Source organism: Bombus impatiens, unplaced genomic scaffold, assembly GCF_000188095.3.
Source record: "Bombus impatiens unplaced genomic scaffold, BIMP_2.2 scf_0640, whole genome shotgun sequence".
Taxonomy (NCBI): domain Eukaryota; kingdom Metazoa; phylum Arthropoda; class Insecta; order Hymenoptera; family Apidae; genus Bombus; species Bombus impatiens.
In genome coordinates, this window is record NT_177059.1 from 1,959,301 (window position 1) to 1,987,299 (window position 27,999).

Sequence of the window (27,999 nt, forward strand, 5' to 3'; positions counted from 1 at the left end):
TAATCACGTGTTTATTCGATATAACGTAATATTACTGCAAAGATATATATAATACTTCATATTATCATTTCAGTGCAATTCAATTTCTAAATTATTTTAATACAGATGATATTTAAATATTTTGTATTTATCTACTGTACATATATGTCAATTTATATGACTATTTCAAGAAACAAGATCCTTTGGTTTTATTAGTATTTTTCATATTCCTGTTTTTAGTACATATATGTATATAAATATATATAGATTCTTTTCTAGTCTTTAAGTCGCAAATATTGAATCTTAAGATAATAAATCTGTGGACAAAATCTTTTATAGTGCATCTTATGTGTGCTACAAAAATATGTTTTAATTTTGCCGCGCGAGTTCATTATATACAAAAGTGTATTTTTAAAACATTGAGCATATCACTTTGACTTGCATTAGATGCATAAATTTAAGTCACTAAGTATATACAAAAAGAAATATATTTCACGTAAAATTAAATAGTCATTATATTATAAGGTAAAAGTTGGTAAACAACAATGAATTATCAATATATTTACAATATTTTTATGGTTGGAATGGTGTTCCGCTCAATAAGGGGGTGAGTTATATTTTTGATAACAATAATGTTAATTTTTTATGTTGACATTTAATTTTTCTATCTGAAAAAGATACTTAAAAAACATATGTTCGTAAAATTTATGGAATATCCACAGTATAATGTTATTTGAAAGAAATTTTTGCCTTTTTTATCTATTTATTTGATATATTTGAAAATTTGTTTCATGTAATAATGTAGCTATACGTATGTACATATATGTATAAGGTATTTTTTGTGTATTATACATATGATTATAAAGATCAATTTTATGCTTATAATAATTTATAAATAATGAAAGAATTAAATGGTTAATACTAATTTGGCAAGAAATAATATATATATGCATTCGACACTATACTATTCTTTAATTTACTATTCTTTAATAAATTCCACTAATTTAACTTTTAAGATCAAATACAAAATTATTATGTTTTATAAGATAATTTATTCTTTGCCGAAATATTCAATTTCCTAGTTAATTATATAAAATATTTTGTTAATGTGTTAAATGTTTGTAAATATGAGATTACGAATAGTATTGAATTAATCCTTGATAATAAATAAAAGCTATTATGTTAACGATATAATTTATTATTGCATTTATTATCCGTGTTTATTGTAACCTGTTTTTGTAATCAAACTATGTTTATTATAACCTGTAATCATCAGAAATTTAAAAGGAATTAATAATTTATAACTTCTAATCGCAGTATTTCTCAAATGTGCTGTTGGTACATTGTAAAAATTTTACAAAAAACATGTATGTTTAACGTTTTTTTTTAATGAATAAAAAGATTTTTATATACACATAAATTAACTACCTGGTAAAAGTGTTATCTCCAATTAAAATTCATTATTTTTAATTAACTAGGCATAAAGAAATACTTTTTGATTTTACAACTGTAGAAAATGTGGATAATTGGAGAGAAATATCTGATACTGTTAGAACAGTAGGAAAATCAAAAGCTGTTTTAGCACTACAAACAACACAAGTTTTTCAACGAGCTATATTCTTTACTCTTTTAAATCCACAACCAAATGGTGCAGGATTTGCAGAGATACGTACAATGACTAATTTAAATTTATCCAATTTTGAAAATATTGAAATCAATTGTCGAGGACAGGGCAACAATATTCACTATAAAATTGTTCTTAGACACAAAGGCCTTCATTCAAACGAAGATATAACATATGAACAATTTTTTATGGTAAACTTTAGCTATATTACTTTAAGCTATTCTTAAAAGCATAATTAATAAGTTATAAGTTGTAATTTTTTATATAATGTGTTTAAGTCGAGTGGTTTACAATGTTTAAATAACAATAATTTTTAAGTATCAATTTAATACAAAAATTATATTAAATTACAATAGGCACCAATGTCAGATATTGACTTTTCAATTGTAACATTGCCTTTGATAAATTTTAAACCATATTATCGTGGACGAGAAGTACCTGATGCAGAACCATTAGACACTACAAACATTACAATGCTTGGTTTACAAGTGTTTGGCGGAGTTTATTTACCAAAGAAACAAAAAGGTGTATCAGCATTAGAAGTAGAAAACATTTTAGTATCATAATTCCTATATTAATAATGATTGGAACTAAATTTACTGTATTTTAGGCAATTCACAAAAAGAAAAAACTGTATTTTAAGTAACAACATGTATAAGGGATAATAAAACATACACAAATATACTGTATAATTATTTAGTATTTATAGAAGTATATATCTTGACTAAATCTTGTTAGTTTCTTTATAGCAATATTGATCCATAAAGGCAAATCAGCAAGCATTTTTTAAATGAGTAGCAAATGTGCTTAAATTCGTTTTGAAGCTGTGTTTTGAACAGAACCATTATAGTATATGTTTGTCGAACTTCAGAGGCATGCCTTTTTAATATATTTAAAATTTACCAATCATTTAGGTAACTTTCTTCAAGAGTAGTGTATGATTTAAGATCGTGATTGAGTCTGTAACAAAAATACATATAAATAAATACAAATACTTACATATATATATATATATATATATATATATATATATATATATATATATATATATATATATATATATATATATATATATATATATATATATATATATATATATATATATATATATATATATATATATATATATATATATATATATATATATATATATATATATATATATATATATATATATATATATATATATATATATATATATATATATATATATATATATATATATATATATATATATATATATATATATATATATATATATATATATATATATATATATATATATATATATATATATATATATATATATATATATATATATATATATATATATATATATATATATATATATATATATATATATATATATATATATATATATATATATATATATATATATATATATATATATATATATATATATATATATATATATATATATATATATATATATATATATATATATATATATATAACATAAATATATATATATCTAACATAAATATATATATATATATCTAACATAAATATATATATATATATATATATATAACATAAATATATATATATATTTATGTTAGAATATATTACTGTAGCACTTATTAACTTACGTTTTAAATGCATCAACAATTTCTGGTACTTTAGATGGATGACATACAATAGTTGTTTTACATTGTTCTGGATCAAATAATGGTTTTAAATATTGAGATGCTATACGACTCATATCCTCAATTGTTACTTCAGATACACGTTGTACCATTTGTTGAGTATAATCATGTGGTACATTTTTAAAATAAGACAATAATGACTGTTGTACTACGTCTCCAACACTCTGCTCTTTCTCAATAATTTCAAATATTAAACAAGATTTTGCTGATTCAAAAAGTAATCTTTCCCATTTATTTTCACAAATATGAATCTCCTATAATAATGTAAAAGATGAGCAATGCTATTTTCATTTTTTGAATGTCACAAATTTGATTAATTGTGATCTAAACATATACTTACTACAATCGATTTTGCTTCTTTGTATGCTGCTACAATATTTGTGGATTTATAAAATGATAAATATAACAGGCCTTCATTTGGTTTGGTATAAATATGATACCCATAAGATAGACCCTGACCTCTAATAAGTCTCCACATAGGGCCCTTAAAAAATATTGATGTTTAAATACACATTACATGATGCAATACTTTTACAATTATTACAGAGATATTACATTATTTTTTATTTACCTCTAATTGAGTTAAATATTGTATACAAACAAGCAAAGGGGCTAAATCTGGACTATGATAATCATTTATACATGAGCAGCTCTGACATAAATAGGAAGATTCTATGGAACCTAGTCCTGTAACGCAACCTTTCAATGGAATCTCATCTGGAGAATTTATGAATGCTGAATCAGGAATGGCTTCAAGTCTGTACAGTTATATGTTTACTATTTATATGCGAACATATAATTTATAATTTAAGTTATGAAAATAAACTAACTTAGTCTTGTTTGATGTACCAAATGTAGAAAAGTATGTATTCCATGGGCTATAAACATTTGGTACTTGAGCAGTTAATTTATCCACATTAGTTGCCATGTACAATACCATATTTTTAGGTGTTGTTAACACTTCTCTAACAGATTCAATTTCTGAAATAACTTTTTTCTGGTCTGTTTCATCACATAAGCGTTCCAAAACATGATTAAGAAATTTCTGTTGCCGTAACATGTTAGATATACAAGGATTGCTCTCTGAAAATAAAAAATATAATTATTATTTGCAATCACACGATTATGTATGTGTATGAATGCGTACGTGTTACATAATTCTTTAAATTTTTTACCTTTATTATATATCAGTCCTTCCATTAAATCATTCACAATTTTATTCCCTTGTCTTTTAAATTGGGCGACATCGTTTACCATTTTTGCAGCTGTAATTTTTAATCTATCTGGAGTTAATTTAGTTTCGTATAAAAGTTCTTTAATCCATTGTACACCCTTCTCATATTTTTCCATTTCAAGCTATAAAAAGACAATTATTTAAGATTATTAAATAATTGTTAAACGAATTTTAACATAAAGAATTATTACATGAAGTATTAACAGAGCAGTATAACTGTATATTCCACATGAAAACCTCGAAGAATTAGAAACTCCGAGATTAGTATCATTACTTATGGTATCTGCTTCCAATTCAGCTACAACTTCTTCATATGGAATGAGTTGACTATTCCTCATTACTGGACACTCCATTATTATTTCCAATAATAAAGGAATATAAAGTTTATATTCTTTTTTAATATCTGAAGTATTCATAATAACAAACATCTGTAAAAGAAATGCCTAGTCAGTTAAATGATGTTTCAAATATGATCAACTAATAAACAAGTACATACATAAACAAAGTTTGTATTAACGTGATCCAAATATGTATAAAATGGCAACTTTGATACATCAAATCTGGAATGTTGCTTACTGCTTTCTGTTGTATAACTCTTGATGTAGTGGAAATTGATAAGATGAGTAGATGGGATAGGAACAGAACTTAATATTTCATCTGGTACTGGTATCTAAATGTATACGAAATTAAAGTGTGTAAGAAAGAATATTATATATATCATATATGTATGTAAAATTACATACATCATTTTTAGCAACTGCTTCTTGCAGTTCTTTTTCTTTCTCTTGGAGCTCCTCTTTGCTTAAATTTTCAATTTGTTTAGCCACTCGGTCTTTCTCTTTCTCAGTTAATTCGTGTCTTTTTTTCAAACTGGGAATTCCTTTAACTAATACAAATGGAGACTCAAGAAGATATGTTTTTAACAAATTTAACCAGTAAGATTCAGGTTCAGTTTCTAATTTTTTAAGAGCTTGTACCTGATTGGTCCTCTGATCCAACTAAAATTTCAGAAACAGATATATAATCATTATAAAGATACCTTGATTAATAACATTTCATAACAGATCCAAAAACAAGTACTTACATCTTCTTTAGTATTACCATAAAGTGCATATCCAAAAAGCATATATGCAATTGTCTCATGCGGTTCACTTTCTAAACTACTCAAATCTTCAAGGATATGTCTATGAACAACTGTCTTCATTCGTTTCATATCAATACCTTTCTTATGCACATCATTTAATACTTTTAACAGTTGATCTTTTACCAGAGGAATTTTTGATTTTGGTACACTTTCAAATGCAAGGTATAGTACAGATACTGTATATGCACAATAAGAATAGCCAACATTACTGGCATATGCATCATCAATTTCAACAAATTCTTTCTGCAGTGGACTAACTGATGTATCCGTGAGATATTTTAAAAGTAATGTACAACCGATAAGCTCATACATATTGGTAATAGGAGACGATCCTCTCCAAGCAACATCTACTACTCCATTATCTTCATCATCACAAGGATAATACACGTCTAAATCTATACTTTCAGTGAGGGGTGGTACAGGATCCTGCCAAGGTCTTTTAAAGAAACCTCTATTTCCCTAAAACATCCGTTAAGTTCTAACTATGTTATGAAAGTAATGAAGAATTGAAATACAAGCAATTATACATATATACTTTTGATATTATTTTCTTTTCTATAATTTGTAACGCTTTGAACACATCTGCATGTTTCACTTGGCCAGTGATTACTATTGTCAAATTCTCAGGCCTATAAAATTCTTGATGGTATTGCCTAACCTTTTCATTAGTAGTACTTTCTCTTAGATTTTTCAATGCTCCTATAAAAAAAGTAATATTTCTCTTATAAAAATAGCAATGTACACCACTTAATGTTCTATTCTAAAATAATAAGATATTAGAAAGATTAATATTTTTACCTCCAACAATAGATTTGTAACCGCATCGTCCAGGGAACATTGCTCTAAACAGTTCTACGTATACCATATATTCTCCTATATTTTCTTTTCCTTGCATTTCACAATAGACCACACCTGCATTTTCCCCTTCACCATTAATATGATGTACTTCAGTAAGGAAACCTGCATCCTTAATAAATAATTTTATACTTAATTTTATTAATTAAAAACATCTTACACATTATGACTTATTAATTATTAAATAAATAATAAATATTTTGTACCGTGAGTGTTGGATAAAGTATATGATCTAAATATATGGGCATTAAAGATAAAAATCCTTCACTTCCAGCAGTTGTCATAGTATAAAAAGTACAATCAACTTGTGTTGCAGCATTGGTACCTGATGCCAAGCACCTATTAGCCAATAGATCTAAAACACCTTTGTACGGATAGTCCTCACTGCCCAGGAAAACAAGGTGTTCCAATGTGTGTGGTAATCCATCATCATCATGCGCTTCAGTAGCTAAATTTATAAAAATAGTATTATCTATAATACTATATAATATATATCTATAGTGTATATGACGTATATATATATATATATATATATAACGTATATAAAATAATAAAATTAAATAAATACCATATTTTAAGAATACACAAGAAATATAAAAACAATAGAAATTACCGAGACACAAGTAACCATTTACAACAGGTCCTTCAACGTCCGCTATACAAACCGTAATTCCAGTATCTCTAGATTTGTAAATGTGTACCGGTATTGTATCATTTACTCTTATCGAATATATAAAATCAAACGCTCCCATGTTTTCTCTTGGTGAATTGTCTACCGGCGCCATGTTATATTACATTAAATTTCTACTAACTTTAAAACTCCTTGAAAAGCAACACGAATACGTAAATTTTTATGCTTGTAAACATTCACAGTTTATTACGTGAAACAATTGACAAATTATCGAAATTATCAAGGGAGCATCACAAGTCAAAGATATATATTTTAAATAATGCTCGATTGTAAATTATTTTTTATTTTAATAAATTTTAGGATATGTTTTAAATATTTAAAAACCTTATGTATAAGTAACAGATGCCTGATATTTTTAGCTAAACATTGGTAGTCAATATTAGACAGATTAAATAGATAGATAGTATCTCTGATAGTATTGAAATAATAATATTGAAGAAGAATAGATATATGATGTTTAAATGGTTAATACATATAAAATTATTAACACTGTACTATTGATAGAATTTTTAATTCTTTTATAAAAGATTGAATAATTTAACTTATTCAGAAAATTAGTCTGTGAATGATATTTATTGATTCGTTATATATTCTATACTATAAATTATTTATAATTTATGTCTTTAAATTTATACCTATAGATAGCGCTGTAGTATTATATGTTACAGACGTTGCAATGCAGCGATATGAGACACAACCTAAATCTAAGTAAAGAACCAGGTGTCCGTTATGGCAAGATATACTAGTGAATCGGACTCAGATCATAATAGCAGGTATCGTCGAAGACGTAGTAGGAGATCTAGGTAAATAATATTAAATTATCTGAGATCTTATACTATATACTTAGTTTGATTTATTTCCTGTTTATATTAAAACGTTACTTGATTGTAATTTTATGCATAACATCATAATTTCCATTAATATATATACTTATATTAATAACACTGATTGCAAAACGTAGTTTAATATGTAATCCTTCATTTCAGATCATCTAGTTCAAATTCTAGTGATTCATCTTCTCATAGACGAAGATCATCCAAACACTCAAAAACAAAGCGTAGACATCGCTCACATTCCAGAAGCAGAGGGAGAGATAGAGATCATAGCCAAAAAAGTTACAAAAGCTCTAGAAACAGTAATTCAAAAGGAAGAGAAAGACATAGGTATTATTCTAGATCACGTTCTTCAGATTGTTCTAAGAGAAAAGGTAGATCAGCTTCAAGAGAAAAATCTGGGAGTCGTTCAAGTAGTTCACAATCTAATGTAAAGACTATTGTGTCTGAAAAAACTAAAAATGTTTTAATAAAAGGTATGATTTTTATTACATATGTTATTTTTCAAGTTATAAATATTTTATTATTAATCTGAATTTATAGTTTTATCTTCTGTTTATATAGAAAATAAGGGTAGGAAAATTTTAAATTTAGTTATACAAATTAGGATACTAATGTTATTTTGTAGGAGTCATATTAATTTAACATAAAATTATGTTTAGGTGATTTTCCAATTGAACCACGTTTTAAGGAGGGTGTGTTAGAGGAAATCAATTCTGAAGGTTTTACATCCAAACAATTTTCGTCTAATACAAAGGAAAAGAAATTTAAGAACATTGTTATAGATATTAATGCAGATACTATACAAGTTCCAGCAGTGGCTGAAGTTCCTTGTGGATCTGAAAGTATCTTTCATTCTTCGGTAGTGTACCTTTTTCTTTCTCTATATGCATGAATAATATAAATATTAGACATTTTATTTTCAAATATTTTTTATCTAGATAATGATTGATCAGGAAGCCAGATTTGATAAATGGGTGAAAAAATTGTACACTCTTAGACAGAAAGCTATAGCTGATTTGATACATTCAAATGTTACTTGATAGCTGAATAGTTTAGTTTTACCAAAATTTATTAGTGTAAACAAATGTTAATCTCTTGATGCTCATACCTGCGTAATAAATGGCTATAATTAAAAATTCAAAATGCACAAATAGGTAATCAACCATTTTTTGTACTAATAAATAATCGCATTTTTATATTTATAAACACACTTGCTTCTTTCATTTCCTAGGTGTATTATTTTATTAGAAACGTAAGATATAGAAATAAAAATAATATATTATTATATAATCAAGAAACAATTCCCTTAAAAATAAAATTGTGCGTTTTTGACCGATTAGGTTGAGGAGTTAAAATACGTTATGGAATTAAAAAATATTTCGTATATAAGTGTATAAATTAAATGTAAGAAACGAGTAAAATATAAATATTTTATAATTCTTGTTATCATTGCCATGTTGCCATTAAAACTTGCATTCCCTAGCCAAGAACTGTATTAATACCATAGAACAAAAATTCCAATAATTACAGTTACATTTTGTTTGTATACTAACGAGATATGTTTGACGTATTGCATTTTATGGTATAATATTTCTTTTGTGTAATGTAAATAAAGTTTATGTAAAATTACTTTATCTCTGAAGAAGATATATATTTATTTGCCTTATGTTACGTTCGTTACATTTAAGCCGAAACGCCATCTTAGAAATTAGTTTTTGGAAGATGGTAGTACTGATGATTCGTTAGATTTGAAGTATCTATTATTTATTATATCAGATCACATCTTTGAATATTTTGTCGTATTTTGTGAATGCAAACATGTTGTGGGCGAAATGTACTACTTCGTCTGAAATTACAGGTATTTATCAAATATTCAAAGCACTCGTTGCTTTTATTTACTTGTTCTTTTGTTTGCTATCATATGAAACCTAGAAATTTGATTTATAAATACGAAAGAAGCAGATTATATGTACATAAGCATCTAATACGATAATTACATTACAAACAAGTGCTTCATTAATATAAAAATATGATTAATATTATTACTTCGCGTACACATTTCTTTTTTGATCATTTAAATGATTATACACAAACATATGTATGTATATATATATTCATATAATATATATGTATATATACATATGTATATTCATATAAATTGTAGTAGAATAACGTTTACATAGCGTGAAAGGTGTAAGTGAAAGACTGAACACTGAACACATTATGGCCTACCGCAATTTTTATTTATGCGGACGTTTGTTTCTACAGCTACATTTTAAACATCGTTAAAATATATATATATATATATAGTATGATAAATAGTAATAAATACAATATCTTAACAAACGTTAAAAATTAGTATACATCTGGTGGTAGTTATAAAATCATAGATAGATCATCAAATGTTAAAGAAATTATAGTTATTTCGAAGAAGACGAGTATTGCACACGTATAAAAATCGCAAATGGTATATATAATGATAACCAATTCATTTACGAGTCTTATTATATATACTGAAAGAGAAATTGATTTAAAAAGTAATGACACTGCGTTTGCTAAGTTTATTAAACGATATTGTTAGTATTATTGCACGTGAATTCCGTTATAAATGAATATATCAAGAAGTATGCGATTAACAGCTAACAATATCGTTCATTTCTAAGGATTGACTTTGAGGTCTTTATGTTTATCCTATGAATAGTTATTCCTTTTATACTAGGAAGGATACTACGTCTGAAACAAACGAAGCATTGCAATATGAAAACTGCCTGTTTTCAATGTTAAACGAGTGATCATTCTTTTCATTCTATGATCGTTCAATTGTAAGTGTCCTAAAACGATTAAATATAGTAAAGATCGATATCAAAATTCGATCGTACTAAAATTATCATCGCTCACAATTACAGTTGCGTTCTTACTGTTCCAGACAGAAACTATCCCATGCGTTATGATAAACGTTGCCCTATGTATTCCCCTTTTGTAATACACGCGATATATATTACTACACTTAGATGAACATTTAGTATTGATATCCTCCGTTAGCCGCTGCGTCGCCACCACTTCCGGATGGATATCCTCCATTGTTTCCACCGTTGCCACCGTTGCCACCGTTGCCACCGTTATTTCCGTTTCTGTAACCGCCATTGTCACCACCTGGTCTTCCCGACGGATACCCTGCTAAGAATTCAAATATTACATATATTTACGATTAAAAATCGGATGAAATTAAATTCAAACGTAGTTCCTGCGAAGAACTTATGCAGATGTATGTATGTTTCATTCACCATCGGTGAAGTCAGGCCCATCACCTCGCCTGCCTGATAGATAAACATTATTACCTCCGGCTCCATCTCCGTTAGGTCCGCCACTTGGGTATCCATTATCTCCACCATTGCCTCCTGGTCCACCAGAACCATATCCTTGGCCATTCGCTTCACCTTCGTATCTAATTTGAGGTTTAAATCCATCTTGATCAGCTTCGTACTCAACGATTTGTTTTCTGCCATCAGGAAGCAGAACATTGAACTCTCCCTGTGCGCGATCCCCGTCTCTGCTTTCCGTATGGCCATAATCAGCTCCGGACTGCTCGTCCTTGACTTCATAAGAGAATTCGTACTTTGCTGGTTCCTAAATTAGCATCGAGATATATAATAAAGATAGTTATAGGTCATAAACTATGAAAGAGTTGAGAATTCGTATTGACTCCTAGCAGGCAATAAAAATTAGATGAAATACTCGACGGTGAGAGAAATTAATTATCGTTATATCGTTTACTATGAATTAAATGTATTAGTTTCAATAATATATATTTGATTCTAAAATTTATCGGTGCTGCTGTTTTCTATACCAGCAATTAACTCGGATAATTTCATTTATTAGTCACAGCGAACAATAAAAAATATATTGTAACGATCAGAAATAATTGGTCATGATAGGTAATTATCACCAAACATACTTACGTTATTTTCATCTTCCCCGTAACCTCCGTTACCGCCACCATTTCCACCTGGTCCAGAAGGATAACCACCGTTGCCGCCGCCATTACCACCGGGACCTCCAGAAGGATAGCCATCATTGCCACCAGGACCTCCAGAAGGATATCCACCATTGCCACCCCCGTTACTACCCGGTCCTCCTGATGGATATCCACCATTGCCACCGTTATATCCTCCATTTCCGCCGCCGTTATTTCCATTTCTACCTGGTGGTCCATAAAGACCCGATGGTCTTCCTCCATTTCTCTCAGGCGTTCCGTAACTACTCGATGGCCGTCCTCCATTGCCACCGTTTCCACCGTTCCCGCCGTTTCCACCGTTTCTTCCAGGAGGTCCATAGAGACCCGATGGAGATCCACCTCCATTGCCACCACCAAAACCATTTCCGTTTTCTGGAGGACCGTAGCTGTTCGATGGAGCACCGCCGAATCCGTTCTTGCCAGCTCCGTTGCTTCCACCACCGAAACCATTTCCTCCGCCAGGTGCTCCGTAACTACTGGACGGTCTTCCGGCTCCTGAACCTCCGTTTCCACCGAGTCCATTGGACGGTGCACCATAAGAACTAGAAGGCTGACCACTACCGAAACCATTTCCCCCACCAGGTGCTCCGTAGCTGCTGGATGGTCTTCCGGCACCTGAACCTCCGTTTCCACCGAGTCCATTGGACGGTGCACCGTAAGAGCTGGAAGGTTGACCACCACCGAAACCATTTCCTCCACCAGGTGCTCCGTAACTGCTGGATGGTCTTCCGGCACCTGAACCTCCGTTTCCACCGAGTCCATTGGATGGTGCTCCGTAAGAGCTAGAAGGTTGACCACCGCCGAAACCATTTCCTCTGCCATTGCCATTCCTTCCACCGTTCGAGCCAGGTACTCCGTAACTATTTGATAAACCGTTACGACCGCTGTCGCCTCCTCCGATGCCGTTCTGCCCGTCGAAACCAGGCGGGCCGTAAGTGTTGGACGGTCCTCCGCCACCTCCTCCGTTGCCACCGCCGTTTGGTGGCAAATATGAGTTCACCGGCGGCTCAGAGCGCACCAGGGTAAGGGCTATGACGAATACTGCTAATCCAATCTGTATGCATAAGGTTTTAAGATTTGTATATGTCGTTCAAGTAGAGATAGTCGTTGCATCTAGTCTGACACGGTGATAGGAATTAGAGAATTAAGTTGGTAATCAAACATGAATTTTTAAAAACAGGAGTTTGGGTAGATCTTTTTATCTTATCGTGTTTCTTAGATTGCCACTTTAAGTATCGGATTTTTAGTATTTCTGGAATCGCAGCTCTACTAAACTCTACCGAACGATCTATAAGAGATATATCGGAAACATCATTGAATTCTTTCTGTCGATTAATACGATGATTCGCGAGCAAAATTTTCCTATCGTCTCTGGAATACTGCCACACAAATAGTAACTCCGAAGAATAGAATTTTCTCGCGTTAAGCAACTTGGTCGCAGAATAGCTCGGGACATTTTGACATACGAAACAATCCTTGCCGCGCGCGTCTTCCTGCTCGATGCTTATCAGTTGCAACAGATATAATTTTCTTGCTCTTTCTGGATTCAAGTTTTCTCACCTTAGACATGTTGAAGTCGGTGGGCCTTTCCTCTGGGCGGAACAATAAACTTGGCCACCGTTTTTCCCTCGTTTATCCTTGAGAAGGCGAGTCTCTGGATCACGCGAACTGCTTCACCAGATAGGCTTTCGTCTTCCGTCGGTTTTACCTTTTGGCTATGCTACACCTTCCACCGTTGGATGGTGTCGAGGGAATGACAAACTTTGGTTCTAATCCGCTTTATATATCCCGGGATTCATCCGTGTTTCTAGATCACGGTTTGGTGCAAGCGCTGTAGGATTTACAGCGAGGCACCGGTGTAACTGTGTCACGGTGGTGTTGAATCAGTCGGTGACGGTAGTGATGGTGAGTGAAGAAGAGTGGGACCGTAGCAACCACCTAGAGTACGGATTCGTTCCATATTTCACGGGTTACGAATCCTATATTGTAACGCAATGCGGCGCATCATTAACTCGGAGCATCGGTCTTCTCGTGCTCTCGCCTCTCTGTCGGGTGGCTAGAGCGGCAGAAACGAAGAAGGATGCAGGACTTCGTAAGGATACGGACCTTCTAAGGATGGCAACTTCGACCGCTCGTCTTCGTTAACCAAGGCTTGATTAATACTGCTCTCGTCTCATCGCATCGGAAACTTTCACGAAATTGTTCGATGTCTGATGCGATTCTTCCATCGAAGAACAAGTCAGGCGAATGAGACATTAGGCAATGTTAAGCGAATGTACTAATTACGGAGCTAACTATCTAATTAGAAGTCAGAACGTTGTTTAACGCGCTACGAAACGATGATTAATAGAACGCTTCTGGTCGCTGATTAATTAGCCGGCAAATTCGAATCTTTTTCGAGCGTCGATGCGTGAATCAGGGTCCCGAGCTTGGGGTGCAACTCTGCGACACGTGATTTGCGCTTCGATTAAACAGGATAGAGCGCTCGAGCAACATACGCATTTGCAACATATCAGGTATATATAGTGTACGGTAATATTATACCCAGACTAATGATATACTTAGTGTACTTTAATATACCTGCTATTATGATAATATTGTAAAGTATTAATCGCAAAAAGCGGTAATTTAAAAAATATTCGAATATAGTGATTCTGGCTGTCGTGAAATTGGTATTATTACTAATGTAAACTCTGGCGTAATTTCTCAACACATAAAGCGGTTCTGTAACTTAACTAACTTACTTAACTCTTTTTTTGTTCCGGGAGTAAGATGAGAATTTAATTGATTACGAAATACGATGGGTCGAATATTTCAGGAACGTTTTTGTTAAACGTCTCTTGCTCTGAATGTACTACTCGTGGTCATTCGTTTAATTTCGCAAGCAATAAGTAGCCTTCGATATCGAATGTCATGGGTTTGATGCAGACCAATTTTTATATGGCGTAATATACTTTCCTCGTACTTTCGATTTCGCAATCCTTTAATACGCGTTGCCATAACGTGGTCCATTAACGCCCGCATACGCTTCACCGTTACTCTTTTTTTACTCGACACTGTGCCGATGAGCGGATAGTTAACGGAAGATCAGGCTTATTGCAAAGATGAAATTAATCGTGACGAACGTAACAACAGAAGAACAATCTTAACAATTGACGAGTATGGTTGGCTAAAAGCTTAATCGCACATCGTTTAGAGATTCGTTCTTCAAATTTCACTTGAGATCATTCTTGGATGCTAAATTACATTCTTTTTCGATAAAATTAATTTTGGTCCTAACTTTGATGTATCGGTCACAACGTAAAGTTAATACACGGTTACATCGATGTTCTACAAGCTTTTTCTTCGTGATGAACAGGTTTGTCGAGACCTTTACTATCTGACATTTTTCACGAAGGAATAGATTCGGGTTAGGTTTTTTACGTTGGACGAAAAAAAAAAGAAACGTGTACCATCTATGTGCACGAGACGATACCGAAAGATTCTATAAAAAGTTAGATCGCGTAATTCATGTAGGGAGGACTTGAAAAGGAGAGATGGCAATTAAACCTATTATGTCTGATGCAGTTAAGGCAACAACATGCTTTCTGCCAGCGAGACTTTCTCATACGTTTTTACGAAGCGCACGTCATTGAAACACGAAGGGTTTAAGAACATCGCTGCTTAAGATGCACATACGTGAATCCCGATCGACTGGAATTCATGCATCTTAACTATATCCTTTAGCATGTTGTTATGGACACACGGATGGAAGGGACGAAGATAATAAATCGATAGCGATCAAATTATACAAATCGCTTTTCATCGTTGCATAAACGTGAGCCCATTCAAACGGTATACTTACAAATTTATCATTTCCTCGGTGTAAATTTTATCTTACATTTAACAGAAACGAAATTTCGAGAAATCAAAGACGGAAGTTCGTATCTCATACAGACTAATTAAATACGTTTATCAAATATATCGATCTTTAAATATCAACGAACGTCGTGTTAATCGTCAGAAACAGTTTAACGATTCGCTGTTGCGGTTCGGTCAATTCGATCAGGACGCATTAATACCGGCAGGTAATTAAACGCGACTGCTTCAATTATCCCGAAAAATGTCGCGTTGGTACGTTAGTAGGGCACGCAGACACACGGATTCAACTGTCCAACGTGTACACACGCTCGTATCCTGGATGCAGAAAGTTTGTGCAATCAGTGAACTCGTGCTGAATACAGGTGGTGGTAACGTGGGATGTTGGTTAAGATAGGGATACATTATGCAAGATTGCGTCACAGGTTTATTGTATCAGCACCTCATCGTATACGAGTGAGATAGCGCGGCGGGTACCTAGGATTTTTACGATCGGAGATTTATGGCGTTCGCGAATCCTGAAATTCGTCTTAATCGGTCTAGAACAGTTTCGATTGTATCGCGCCGTGTCCGTTTTATTATACATCGGCCACGGTTTCGCCGCGGCAGCACGTTGCGAGACTCGAGGAATCTTCTTCGTGCATAAATCGCATCGCGCAACGCGGTGCCACGGACTGCTCAGATTTAATAAATGATCAGAGGCGAACTGTTCTATGCTTGATAAAGCGGACGCTACGCTGGCATTGATGTATCGCTCGAAATTTCCTTCTAGTTCGATAGGCAGGCTAAGTGGACTATGGAGGCGTCTATCTTCGCAGCGAAGTGGATCAATTTTTGAAGAGGATAGGAGAATATCGCAAACACTTTGAGGAACAGCTCGGTATTCAATCGTCATCGAGTTAATTGTTACCGAGCCAGTTCGACGGACATATTCGTCTTCCGTGTACAACGTCATAGATCGTATCTTACTAACGTCAAAAGATAACTTGTTCTATCTTTATTAAGGAGGTAAAAAATATCCGTATTGGCATGCATCGTTTCTCCTTCTAATTTTATGTTAAACATCTTCTTAGAACGGTACGTATGTTCTCTGTTGTTGTCTTTGTTAAAACGAGCAAAGAATTAAAATATAAAAATTCCAGGATGGTAGCAGACTTAATATTATGGACACGTTGCACGTGGTAAAGAAAGAGAAAGAAGAAGATTAATGCTTATCGTGATCGAAGAAAAAAAAGGATAAACGAGCAAGGATAAATGAAGTCACGAACGGCTAAATTAACTCGAGGAACTTGCTTGATAGTTTTTCCGATGATTATCTCTGGACAGCGGCGCGTCAACGGGGAAACATAGCAAATTAGTTTCGGAGATAACTGTTACGTAAAGCGATTGCTCCGGCTTGCGTACGCGTGCAACTTTTGCACTTTTATGAGGTCCGATTGTTCTTTCGCGACCTTCTTGCGCGAACCTCAAACGTTTTATCCTTCGTGTTTATTAAATCACGTTCTAGTCTACGATTTTCTCCGCACACGCGATTTCTGTAATCGTGCCTATCTTTTGAACGGTTTATGATTTTCCTACTTTTAACCTCGCCGCGATGAATCTCCTCGCGAGAAGTATTTATTTCATCGCGTTTTCATCTTCTGACGGATCTAAAATTTTCACTCATAATTTTCAATCTTCGTATCTACTTTGTACGTGGATAGAGTACAACGATTATACAGCAACGATTAATCGTCGAAAACAACTCGTCGTTGAGAAATTAAGACAAACGTGATAATTGGATAGTTTTTATTATTTCAGATATTTGTGAATGAGAAATAGAGAAATTCGGAGAACAGGTGAAAGATGAAAGCAGGAACGCGGAAGACCGAAGAAAGGAAAAGAAACAGAGAACAAAGGATGGGAAATGATGTAAAGAATAGAATAGTAAAACGATAGAAATAAGAGAAGAGGAGAGTCTGCGATGTGTGAAGATGGGAAGAGACAGGTATGAAAGTAGTTTAACAGGAACACAAATGTTTTTCATGTTGCCATGTAGAACGCGGTACTTCTCTTTCGTCCTTGAAAGGCGTACTTTGCTTCTGGCGATTCAATAAAAGATCGATAATCGCTAAGTTGTAGTCGAAACAGTATTCGAAAAATCGTTTTTAAGGAACGAATCTAAAGCTATTAAAATTGCGAAATAGGAGAAAAAGCAGAAAATTTAAAAGAGGGGAAGAAATGGTTAAAACGTAAAAGAATAGAAAAGTAGATGGGTTTAAATTCCTTCGAAGGAAATTAAGCGTGATTAAAGTACGGTTAATAAATGCATACGACAGAGAGTTAAGGAATAAAAGAGAGAGTGAAAATAGATAGAATTTAGCCTAGCCAGTAGGGACAATAGAGACGGAAAAGGAGTCAGATATAGAAAGTATATCGTACAAATCTCGATACATATATGGTGAATATTAAGAATCGATGATACAGATCATACAAATGAAATAATAAAACGAGCTTCGTAGAGTAATAAATTCAATTTTGTACCGCTGTCAGTCTTCTATCGACAGGAAGGATAAACGTTATGAAACGAAGTATGAACGACTAGTAATTTGGTTGTCAATCTTCTTGTATCGTAGCAGCCTGATCTTTCACCATTCCCATTGAATTTTTATTTTAACATCCTAATGAAGCTTCCAATAACTTCCGTTTGTACAATAACATTCACTAGCTATTTTATTTATTTCTACATCATAGAGAGTACCGATAAAGTTTCGCTGGAAAAGATTGGGGCATTGCATGTATTTCAATGTAACGTGTAACGTTACTTAAGGGGCATTAACGCACATTAAAAATATTTCTTGTAAGATACGCAGGCGCGAATAAAATTATTACCGATCTTTTCCCGCTATTGCTATTCTGCCGTTTTAGTCAAAAGATTGGGACACCTTATACATGCATATTTCGATGTACTTGTAGCTCGTAACACGGACGATTCGTGTCGTTCTCAAATAATTCAACCCCTGTTCACGTTATTTATGCAACCTCGTCGGTTACTTATGCAACAAGTAGAAAAAGAATTCATCTCGACATGACCACGACTGTTAAAAGGCCCGACCGCACGTTTGCAAATTTAGCAATTCAAAACACGTTATCAGGATATCACGATCGATCGAGCGAAAGTGATAATTTATCAGTGGATGTGCACGTTATAATGGGATGCATCCGCTCTAAACTGTGGCCATTTATTCCGATGAATCAGAGCGTGCTTTCTCTGGCTGAAGCAAATGCGATATATACCCATTCGATGCACCGGTATAATCGAGCAGTTTCACCACTTCTATTTGATCTGTGAAAGTATTGGAGGCCTGTGTCTGAAGATGAGCGCTCGTGCTACAGTTAGGTAATGTTCTTTTGCCTGATCTAATTTACTGTCCCTACATCGATCTACAACTGTCTCACCGAATTGCAACACTTGCGCTGTTAACGATGCAATGCGGTTAGGCGCTTACACTTTTGATATAACGCGGATGACTTATTGCCGGTTAACGCACTGTTATGCGCCAACGGCCCTTGCGCTCTTCGCGATAACAATTTCGGTTCCTTCTTCGATAGTCTTTTATCTTTATCGAACGAGCAACATTTTTCGCGTGTTTGTTGCGTCTTTTTTTGTTGCAAAGTTGATAACGCTTTAATAGCCGATTCTTATTCGGTAATAAAATGTTTGAACAAATACTGCACATTGCATACTGGTTAGGTATTAAAGATAATTGAGAAAAAACAGCTTGAATTTGTTTCAACGAAGGATTGACAAGACATTTTAAATCCTAGCTGAAACGTTCAACTTTGCCCCTTTCGTTTATGGGATATAATATCAACAGTTTCGTTATTGTTTATTATGGCCTTTACAAAATTTACTCAAAAGATATGGACGAGATGTTAAACACTCAAGAAGTCTGTAAAAGTAATTTGAAAACATTTATTCGCGAGAAAGACGACGAGAGGACAAAAATCTCTTTATGAATTTCTCTTTGTTTGTTCCATTGATGATCGTTGTACATAAAAAAATCACTCAATATTCCTTTTAGTATATCATACTAAACGAAGTAATGTTTCCAATGCAAAGGTTAATCTTTACAATCTTGCATTGAGCAACAGCTTGAACGAAGATTCTTATACTTCAAATTACGTTAACCGTCGCTAACGTGTATAAATCAGATATTATAGTTAATTTTGTCTGCGTGATCGTTCGCAGTCATTGCATTTCGCTTCTCGTAAAGCGCGCAACGTCGAAGGCTACGTTGATGCCTTAATGTAACATCTTTGTTCTTTCGTGTAATATGGAGTTCAAGGCGATATACGATAAAAAGTAATTGAGTTTTATAGAAAGGCGATGGTGCAAAAAAAAAAAAAAACGCTAAGATTAAATTCAATAGATGGACTGAAAAGTCTGTCATTGAGAGAGGACTGATTTACTAATATGGTGAATGGTAAAAAAAAAATTATAGTCTAGAGTGTATCGTGTTTTCCATTGATGCGAAAACATAGTAGATGTTTGTTACGAGTATGTTATAAAGTATATTTATAAACTAATGTTAATCTGAATTTAATATAATTAGAATTTACCGTATGAATTTTCGAAATATATAAATTACTAGCTTTTTCATATTTTTTATTTTAATATATTTAGATCGCATAATTCATAATATAGATTGAAAAGAATTTAAGTAAGATAATTACAAGGATTATTCAGAAGTAGGTAATTGTGAATTAAACTTATAGTATGAAAGTAAGTTGCAAATTGTAAGCTATATTTCAGTAAAAAAAAACAAAAATTGCGTTATAGAAACTGTAAGTGAAAATCTATCAAAGTTTCGAAAATTTCTAATTATTCCCATATGTTGCATTTGTTCTCAGGATTCATAGGACTACCTACTGGACAGTTGAAAGCTTTGGCGAAATCTTCTGAATTTGACACCGGACCAATAACTCTTAAACGTGCCGTACTATGCACGTCATATTTGCTCTGTGATATTAATTCTTCTTTGTCTGCTGTTTCGCACCATAACTGTAAGTAAAATTTTTAATGTTTAAGTTACACAATAGGACAAATTTTACTATCTCTGTTTAAATATCACATTCATATCTAATAATTTTGAAAATAAATTTAAAAATATTATCAAAAGAGGAAGAGAAATAATCTTATTTTTCCTAAAAAATAATATGTCGTGTAGAATGTAGGAATATATCACATTCCAAAACAGTTATTTATTCATTTTTACTAGAAATTTTAAACGTAAAAAGGCAATCCTTACTGAATTTATGTAGAAGGCTGCGTATATTTAAATTTCTTAAATTAATTTTAAATTTGAAGAATTGATGTCTTAATCGAAGAAGTGTCACAAAAACTTACGTTTGCAAATGACAAGAAGAAAAGTTGGTCGTTGCTAAATTGTTCTAGTCCTGGTAGAGCAGGGTCCGCGTTTGTACATTCTCGTTCCCTGCGTTTATAAGCACCGAATACAGCGTGCAGACCCATCGAATCCGCAATATTTTCACCTGCGGTTCTGTTACCATAATTCTGAAATATTTAGAATAATTAACATTTGCCATAGACTAAGTTGTATTTTTTAGCTCGGATAATAATTCGTTCTATTCGTTCTATTCTTTCTTTTCTGTTTGAAGCAATATCGAGTTAAAATAAAATATAGTAATTTCATATAATTGCTGCTGATTATACTATTTTCGTATAAAAGTAGAAACAAAGTTAAAAAATGTTTATATAAAATCAGTAATTCTTTAAATTCCTGTATAAAAATAAGTTACGATATATCTGTAGAGTTAGAATTAACGTCAAGAACCTTGATCGTGTAATTTTCTCCTTTGATGATACTATAACCATCGTATTGGTTCACGAAACATATTGCTCTCTTATCATAAGCGTCTGCCATTGCAGTTAGCCATTCCACTTGATTTCCTTCTTCGTCATAAAGATGACCTAATTTCAATTGATACATTAAGTCTTGTTCATTATTCGTCAAGTTGTAATATTTTCATAATAATTCACCTTCATCGTCGAATCCGTGATTTACTTCATGACCCATGACGAGACCAATAATACCGAAATTCACATACCTGAAGAATCAATTTTACATTCGATAATAATAATTATATTTATATTTAAATACCTTCAATACGGCATAAGTATGCAAATATTGAAAAATTTGTTATTTACCAAGGTCGATTTTGAGCAAACAATGGATTTTGCAAATCTGCCGCCGTGATTGCTGTATTGAAAGAATATAGTCTGTTATACCATTCTTCGTATTTGATCAAGAAAAATATAGTTAATCGTATCATAATTCTATAATTCTATATTTGTAAAATATGTTTTGAAATACGTACATATAGAATTATCGTTTGGTATGAAGAAAGCATTCAATTCCAGGGGATCCATCTCGTAACTACAAAGTTATACAGGTATATATATTATACATAAATATACACGTAGATGTATACATGTGGATATATACCTTGTATATCATGCATAAATATGTATAACATCGATTAACATAAATACGACATTTAAGTTACTTTTTAAAGCTAGTTATTTTAAAACGAAAGCTTACGTATCGCCATCGTTATCTACCATTCGTCGTAAGTTTTTCCATCTAGAGTATCTCACATAGTTGAGGAAGTTCTCGTAGAATGAAGTACCGACTGTAAACTTTAAAAATATGAAACGCGATTCATTACCATGAAAGGTTAACTATAATATATATATATGTATATACACAGATTACCTTAACGAATATTAAATTTCTAGTAGATTTAATTTAAAGTTACGATTAACGTAATAATTAATTTCAAGACTATAAATCCCTATTACATGCTTGAGTTATCATCATTGATTATTATTGAAAATAAAATTACCCCTCGGAAGTAGCGTTTTACGAGTGTAGAGTTTTGGAGCCAACTTGGATAGCCAACCCAGTTCTTCATGTGCACTAATTTGTCCAAAACAAAATGTTTAGTATCAGCGTCCATCCATTCCGACGCTTCGATCCGATATTCGATTTCCTTTTGTATGTCATCGATCATGTCTTTGGCCTTTGGATATTCAAGGGATGTTAATGAATGTCAAACGTTGAAAATATTTTTTATCTCCGTAAGGTAGGAAGGTGCGTAATTAAAATTATTACCATTTTTGCTACGTTTTCTGGCAGATATCGTTTAATGTATTCGTATCCTGCTAGTTTACCCAGTGGCGCAATTTCCAGGCACATATCCTCTCTATGGAAATACAAATTAAAGTAACGTGTAATTTTAACAATTTTCAACGAATCGTGTTATTATACAAACCTTGTGAAATATGACCACTCTGCGGACCATTGTCCATACAATTCTGTTAGTTCTGATGGTCCAGCTATCATTATCTTACTAATGAAGAGCCAATGAATATAGTTAACTGCAACAAACGAAAGAATTTAATATTTTAATTCGATTAGAATGGAAATATCTTTAACATCGATCAATTTACCAAGTACTCTTTCTGGAGTTTTTGCGAGTAAGGTATGAAGTTCTTCCATATATTTGGGATACGGTACAAAAACTTCTGCGTCGTTATCAAACTCCAATCCAGCCTCGGAAAATATTTTTTGTATTTTTTTCACCCAATTTATCTAGATATTCGTAAATTATATAAATTTTCATTTCAATATTCGCGAATCTTATATAAGTGGAATATAAAATAAATAAAATTTTTTACTCTGTTAGTACGCGAAATAGGACCTAAATCTTCGTAGTATTGTTGCAATTCTTTAAGCGTTATATTCTCGATGTTATTATCGTCATCCTCAACGGCATGTACGATCTGAAATAAATAAATATCGTTATTAACAAATATTTATATTATATTCACGCAAATTCATATCTTCCCGAACATAGTTAAAAGATTAAAATCTATGCAAATAATTTGCTTTATTTATTAAATATTACATAGATACATGTATTTTTACAAGACACATGTATTTTTGCACATTATACGTATCCTATGGATTTTTGTATCTTAGAATTTCCCATGTTTGCATAAAATCTGCAGTCTAGTTACGAACTAATGTAGAATACGTAAAAACAATAGATTACTTACTTCTGTCAAATTAACGATAAATTTTACGAGATCTTCGATATCTTTCACCATTTGTTCCTCCGGTATTTCAATTCCTCTTTCCTTAGAAAGTATTAAAGATACATTTAATATATGATCTCGATATTTTTGTCTTTGCTCTTCAATTTTTTCTTCATCATACTCGTAATTATTATCATAGTCATCATTATCGTCATCTTCGTCATCCTCGTCGTTATCTTCGTCGTTATCTTCGTCGTCATCTTCGTCGTCATCTTCGTCATTCTCATCGTTATCATCGTCGTCGTCGTAGTTCTCTTCCTCGTTATCGTCTTCGTTAGCTTCGCCACTATATTCGTTATATTCGTTATATTCATCGTTGTTATTACTCTCGTCATACGTATCTTCGGTATAGTCGGATAGTTGCCTATGTTTCAAAACGTTCATCTTGTTTGCAACGTGATGCGCTGTGGCGCCTGTAATTTTCTGGTGCTTATGATTTTCACCGGCATGAACCTTTGCTTTCGTTCCAGTCCTCTGCAATTTCTTCTTCATCTTCTCTTCGTAGGTATGTTTTCCCAATGCTTTGTTCTTATTATGCATCCTTCTGCTATGCCCTAATTGCTTGGTAATCTTCCTTCTGTGTATTTTCCTCTTGCGTAATACTTCCCCTTCTTCGTTGTTCTCTTTCACCTTCTTCTTCTTGTTATTATGTTTATTGCGACTTAAGTGGTTTCGTAAATTTTTCCTTATCGTTTTATCTTTCATATTATGTTTCTTTGTGATCGACTTATTGCGTGACAAATGTCCATTATTGTTGACCTTATTGTTGATAGTATATTTATTAGCCTTTAGTTTACGCAATAGTCTATGAAGAGGTTTCTCGTTTATAATATTCCTTTTAGTTCTTTTCGTCTTTTTCTTTTTACCAATGATATTATGCATGACTTTTTTCTTATTATGCCCCTTCTTAGCGTGACCTAATTTTCTCTGGTATTTTCTAGCAATCATTTTCTTCTTCCTCGTCTCTCCTTCTTCATCTTCTTCTACAGTGTTCCAGTCGTCCTCTGATTCATTCTCTTCTTCATCTTCTTCGTCATCCTCTTCATGCTGCTTTTGTTCTGCTCTTTCCCTGCTTCCTTTTTCCTGGCTACCTTCTCCACTTTCGTTATTTTCATCGCTGCTGTCTAAATTCAATATTTTCTCGACTGTAATAAGCTCATATGCACCATGCGGTAAATGAGGTAACATAATCTGAAATATCGAAAAATAATATTTATCGTAGCGAATATATAAATGTTTGTCCTCGATCGTAGTAGAGTAGATTTTTATGAATTATAATCGTACAATTATCGTATGGTTGCTTTCAGGTGATAGTGGGACGTAATATAAATCGTGAAATGCGTTAAATCCTAATAAACGAGCAAATTGGTCATCGACTATTTGCCAGTTGTATATATCCTCGTCCCACTCTCCCTCTTCCATGATAAGTGGCCATCCTCCGTGTCTCCATAGGGTTGACAATAGTGGTTCCACTCCTCTTTTTTCTATGGCATCTGTAAAACATTTATTATTGTTATTATTATTAATTTACATCCGACTTATCTCTGTTTATATAATCTTTATATATAATTATACCGATTACTGTTTCATTTCTCTATTATATTTTATTTTTCGACCTGACGAACTTGAAGAAAGAAGTTGCTTAGTTTAGCTTAAAGAAAGCTAAATATATCAATTTATAATTAAATTTTATAATAAAATTTATTGATTTAATACGATATAATGATTTATAAATAGATTATATCGATCATTACTACTATATTTTTCTGTAAATACATAATGAGACGCTGAAAACGTACCTATATCTATACAGCTGTGATACCACTTCTTAGAAAGTCTCACCGCGTAAAGATCGTCAGATTTTGGTTTAACCGAAAGTATATCTGAGAAAACGATAAAATGTTAAAGTATAGTGTTTTTATAAATTTGTATTTCGCTGTGAAGCTGCTATGATGTGATAATTTAGTGTAATGCTAATACTCTAGGCATAAAGCGAAAGCTACTATTGGTAAAACAATCAATATTTAAGCGCGTGTATAACATGGACACTAACCTTCAGATTGTTGCTTGACTTTCTCGGCTACCATATCCCATAAGCTCCAGGAGGTCTTATTTTCAGGAAGGGGATTGATTTTCGACCAGTTGCCACAAGCGTACTCATAAAAATCGTCACATGGGTCCACGGACACGTCCATACTGCCCTTGATCAATTGTGCTGTGTCGCGAAGTCAAAAAATTTGGCAATTAATCGTTTTCAAACTTACAAGCGATATATAAATTATTATTCGCTTCACATAAAATAGAAATTAGAAGATAATAAGCATAAAATTACGAAATTTTATTTTACAATTGACGATTGAAAAAATGATCGATCATTGTATTTATTAAAGAGGTATTCAAATCAAGATTGCAGAGAACTAAAAATCTTTTTTTGTTCCCGCTGTATATGATAAAAATATTTTTTAATAGAAATTTTGTAAAGGCTACGTTTCATTTTCAAACTGAAAACAAAATCTTATTTCTCATATATTACTTACCAATCAGTTTGCATTCTTCGGTCTTACATACTGCACGTTCATCTTTCTTCGTTTCAACAGCAGCCTTAGATTCAAACAAACGTTGTAAACTGCGAGGATATTTCAGCAGGTCATCGAGTTTTAGACCGGCGTTTATAACGACGCACAGAGACACTCTGGAAGCATTTGCAAAATTAATATAATAAATTACTATACCATTAAATTGAACTAATTATTAAGTTATTATAAATATAAGTATAAATGATTATAGTCAAAGTTATTATACTTAATCAAAGAATTTTCAATGTAAATTCTTACTTACAGTATCAGTAGACGTAACATTTCAACGATGTGATCGAAGCCAAACTTGAAAGTTAGGCTTTCGATGTGACATCCGGCCTTCCCCTTTTGCAATAGGCGAGAAAAACGGCTGTCGTGAATTTTATACTCATAGAGGAGAGGAAATACAACCAAGAAGCTATTTCTATTTTAACCTGATAAAAAATTGTATTGTGATAAAATATTTTCTGATAAATATTGCAACAATTATGTAAATCTGCATCCTCTGCCCTTGCGATTTTGCAGATAAAATATCTTAATACAACATCCAGGAACTTCATTCATCCTGATGTTCCATTCATTTCCTTTCCGTATGGATGATTATGTATTTTAACTAGAGTCCTTGACGCTTTGATAATTTCAATTAAATATATTCCATATAAGTAGGTGTATGTAGAAATCTCTTCACTTAAAATATATGAAATCTATAACAAAAGAAGTTATTATCTATTTATGTTGATCTTACACGCTCAACTTGCATGTTTCTTTTCATTTACGTAAATTTCAGTGTTTGTTATTCCTGAGATATACATACATGTGTTATCGTTTGAATAGAAAATTGATTGGTTTTTATAGCAAAAATATGAATGTAAAGATGAATGTAAATTAAATTTTCACCTTTGTACGATAAGGAAGAAGGTACTTATGAAAAAGGAAGAAAATATTTATAAATTTTAAAATGTCTCGATTATAGAATGTTTTATTTGTCAACGAGCTTTCTGCTCATTCTGCTATACATAAGCATTCACATTTATAGATTCTCAAATAACAATATGTATTACTTATGCTATGATAATGGAAACTTATTGGTAACCATTTATAAAAATTACGGAAGATGCTGCATTAATTTATGATTATTATCAAATTCTTGGGATGCCTTAGCGTAATTGCCTTAATTCCCTTAAAATACATTTTGTAGGAAACGTTATCCAAACTGAACAAAATGAGGCATAGTTCATGTAATTTATGTATTTTAACTTTTAATACGATAATAGTTCTTTCATTTAAAACAATTTCTCTACTATTTGATCGTTATTTATAAATTTTTATTAATACCATAAATTTTAAGAATGCAGT

At 32.3% G+C, this 27,999-nt stretch overlaps 5 protein-coding genes across 8 annotated transcripts; 2 read left to right on the forward strand and 3 right to left on the reverse strand.

Annotated features, from left to right (window-relative positions):
- The first annotated feature begins 189 nt into the window (after positions 1–189).
- LOC100747856 lies at positions 190–2,285 on the forward strand. Of its 2 annotated transcripts, none has more exons than XM_003491897.4 (3): positions 190–586; positions 1,458–1,794; positions 1,960–2,285. In XM_003491897.4, exons 1-3 carry the CDS (start codon positions 525–527, stop codon positions 2,167–2,169), a joined length of 609 nt encoding a protein of 202 aa, XP_003491945.1. In that variant the 5' UTR covers positions 190–524; the 3' UTR covers positions 2,170–2,285. The 2 variants fall into 2 exon arrangements, with proteins under 2 accessions (XP_003491945.1, XP_012244791.1); XM_012389368.3 differs by lacking the exon at positions 190–586 and adding an exon at positions 1,074–1,346.
- On the reverse strand, positions 1,959–7,381 carry LOC100741631 (uncharacterized protein C05D11.1). Its single transcript, XM_003491849.4, has 14 exons — positions 7,117–7,381; positions 6,710–6,951; positions 6,447–6,615; positions 6,184–6,347; positions 5,589–6,107; positions 5,248–5,502; positions 5,001–5,174; positions 4,696–4,932; positions 4,446–4,626; positions 4,101–4,353; positions 3,842–4,028; positions 3,611–3,754; positions 3,214–3,524; positions 1,959–2,563 (listed from the first exon to the last, which is right to left on the reverse strand). The coding sequence occupies exons 1-14, from the start codon at positions 7,286–7,288 to the stop codon at positions 2,503–2,505; spliced, it is 3,069 nt and encodes a 1,022-aa protein (XP_003491897.2). The 5' UTR covers positions 7,289–7,381; the 3' UTR covers positions 1,959–2,502.
- Positions 7,382–7,830: 449 nt separating this feature from the next.
- On the forward strand, positions 7,831–9,240 carry LOC100741750 (luc7-like protein 3). Its single transcript, XM_012389211.3, has 4 exons — positions 7,831–7,997; positions 8,181–8,503; positions 8,690–8,889; positions 8,969–9,240. The coding sequence occupies exons 1-4, from the start codon at positions 7,924–7,926 to the stop codon at positions 9,068–9,070; spliced, it is 699 nt and encodes a 232-aa protein (XP_012244634.1). The 5' UTR covers positions 7,831–7,923; the 3' UTR covers positions 9,071–9,240.
- Positions 9,241–9,940: 700 nt separating this feature from the next.
- LOC100741867 (pro-resilin) lies at positions 9,941–13,746 on the reverse strand. 3 transcript variants are annotated; one of them, XM_024369799.2, is made up of 4 exons: positions 13,606–13,746; positions 11,990–13,099; positions 11,369–11,657; positions 10,924–11,204 (listed from the first exon to the last, which is right to left on the reverse strand). In XM_024369799.2, the coding sequence occupies exons 1-4, from the start codon at positions 13,612–13,614 to the stop codon at positions 11,050–11,052; spliced, it is 1,563 nt and encodes a 520-aa protein (XP_024225567.1). In that variant the 5' UTR covers positions 13,615–13,746; the 3' UTR covers positions 10,924–11,049. The 3 variants fall into 3 exon arrangements, with proteins under 3 accessions (XP_033178361.1, XP_024225567.1, XP_024225566.1); XM_024369798.2 differs by having other exon boundaries at positions 10,924–11,207; XM_033322470.1 differs by lacking the exon at positions 13,606–13,746 and having other exon boundaries at positions 9,941–11,204; positions 11,990–12,863.
- Positions 13,747–20,669: 6,923 nt separating this feature from the next.
- LOC100747977 (endothelin-converting enzyme 1) lies at positions 20,670–27,218 on the reverse strand. Its single transcript, XM_003491898.3, is given in 19 exon segments — positions 20,670–20,947; positions 21,293–21,460; positions 21,741–21,877; positions 21,947–22,014; positions 22,115–22,166; positions 22,285–22,343; positions 22,509–22,606; positions 22,813–22,989; positions 23,082–23,172; positions 23,242–23,347; positions 23,420–23,561; positions 23,648–23,752; positions 24,029–25,258; positions 25,352–25,560; positions 25,867–25,950; positions 26,121–26,282; positions 26,605–26,759; positions 26,906–26,987; positions 26,990–27,218. Coding segments are annotated over 19 exon segments (3,519 nt in total). The 5' UTR covers positions 27,204–27,218; the 3' UTR covers positions 20,670–20,767.
- Between the last annotated feature and the right edge of the window lie 781 nt (positions 27,219–27,999).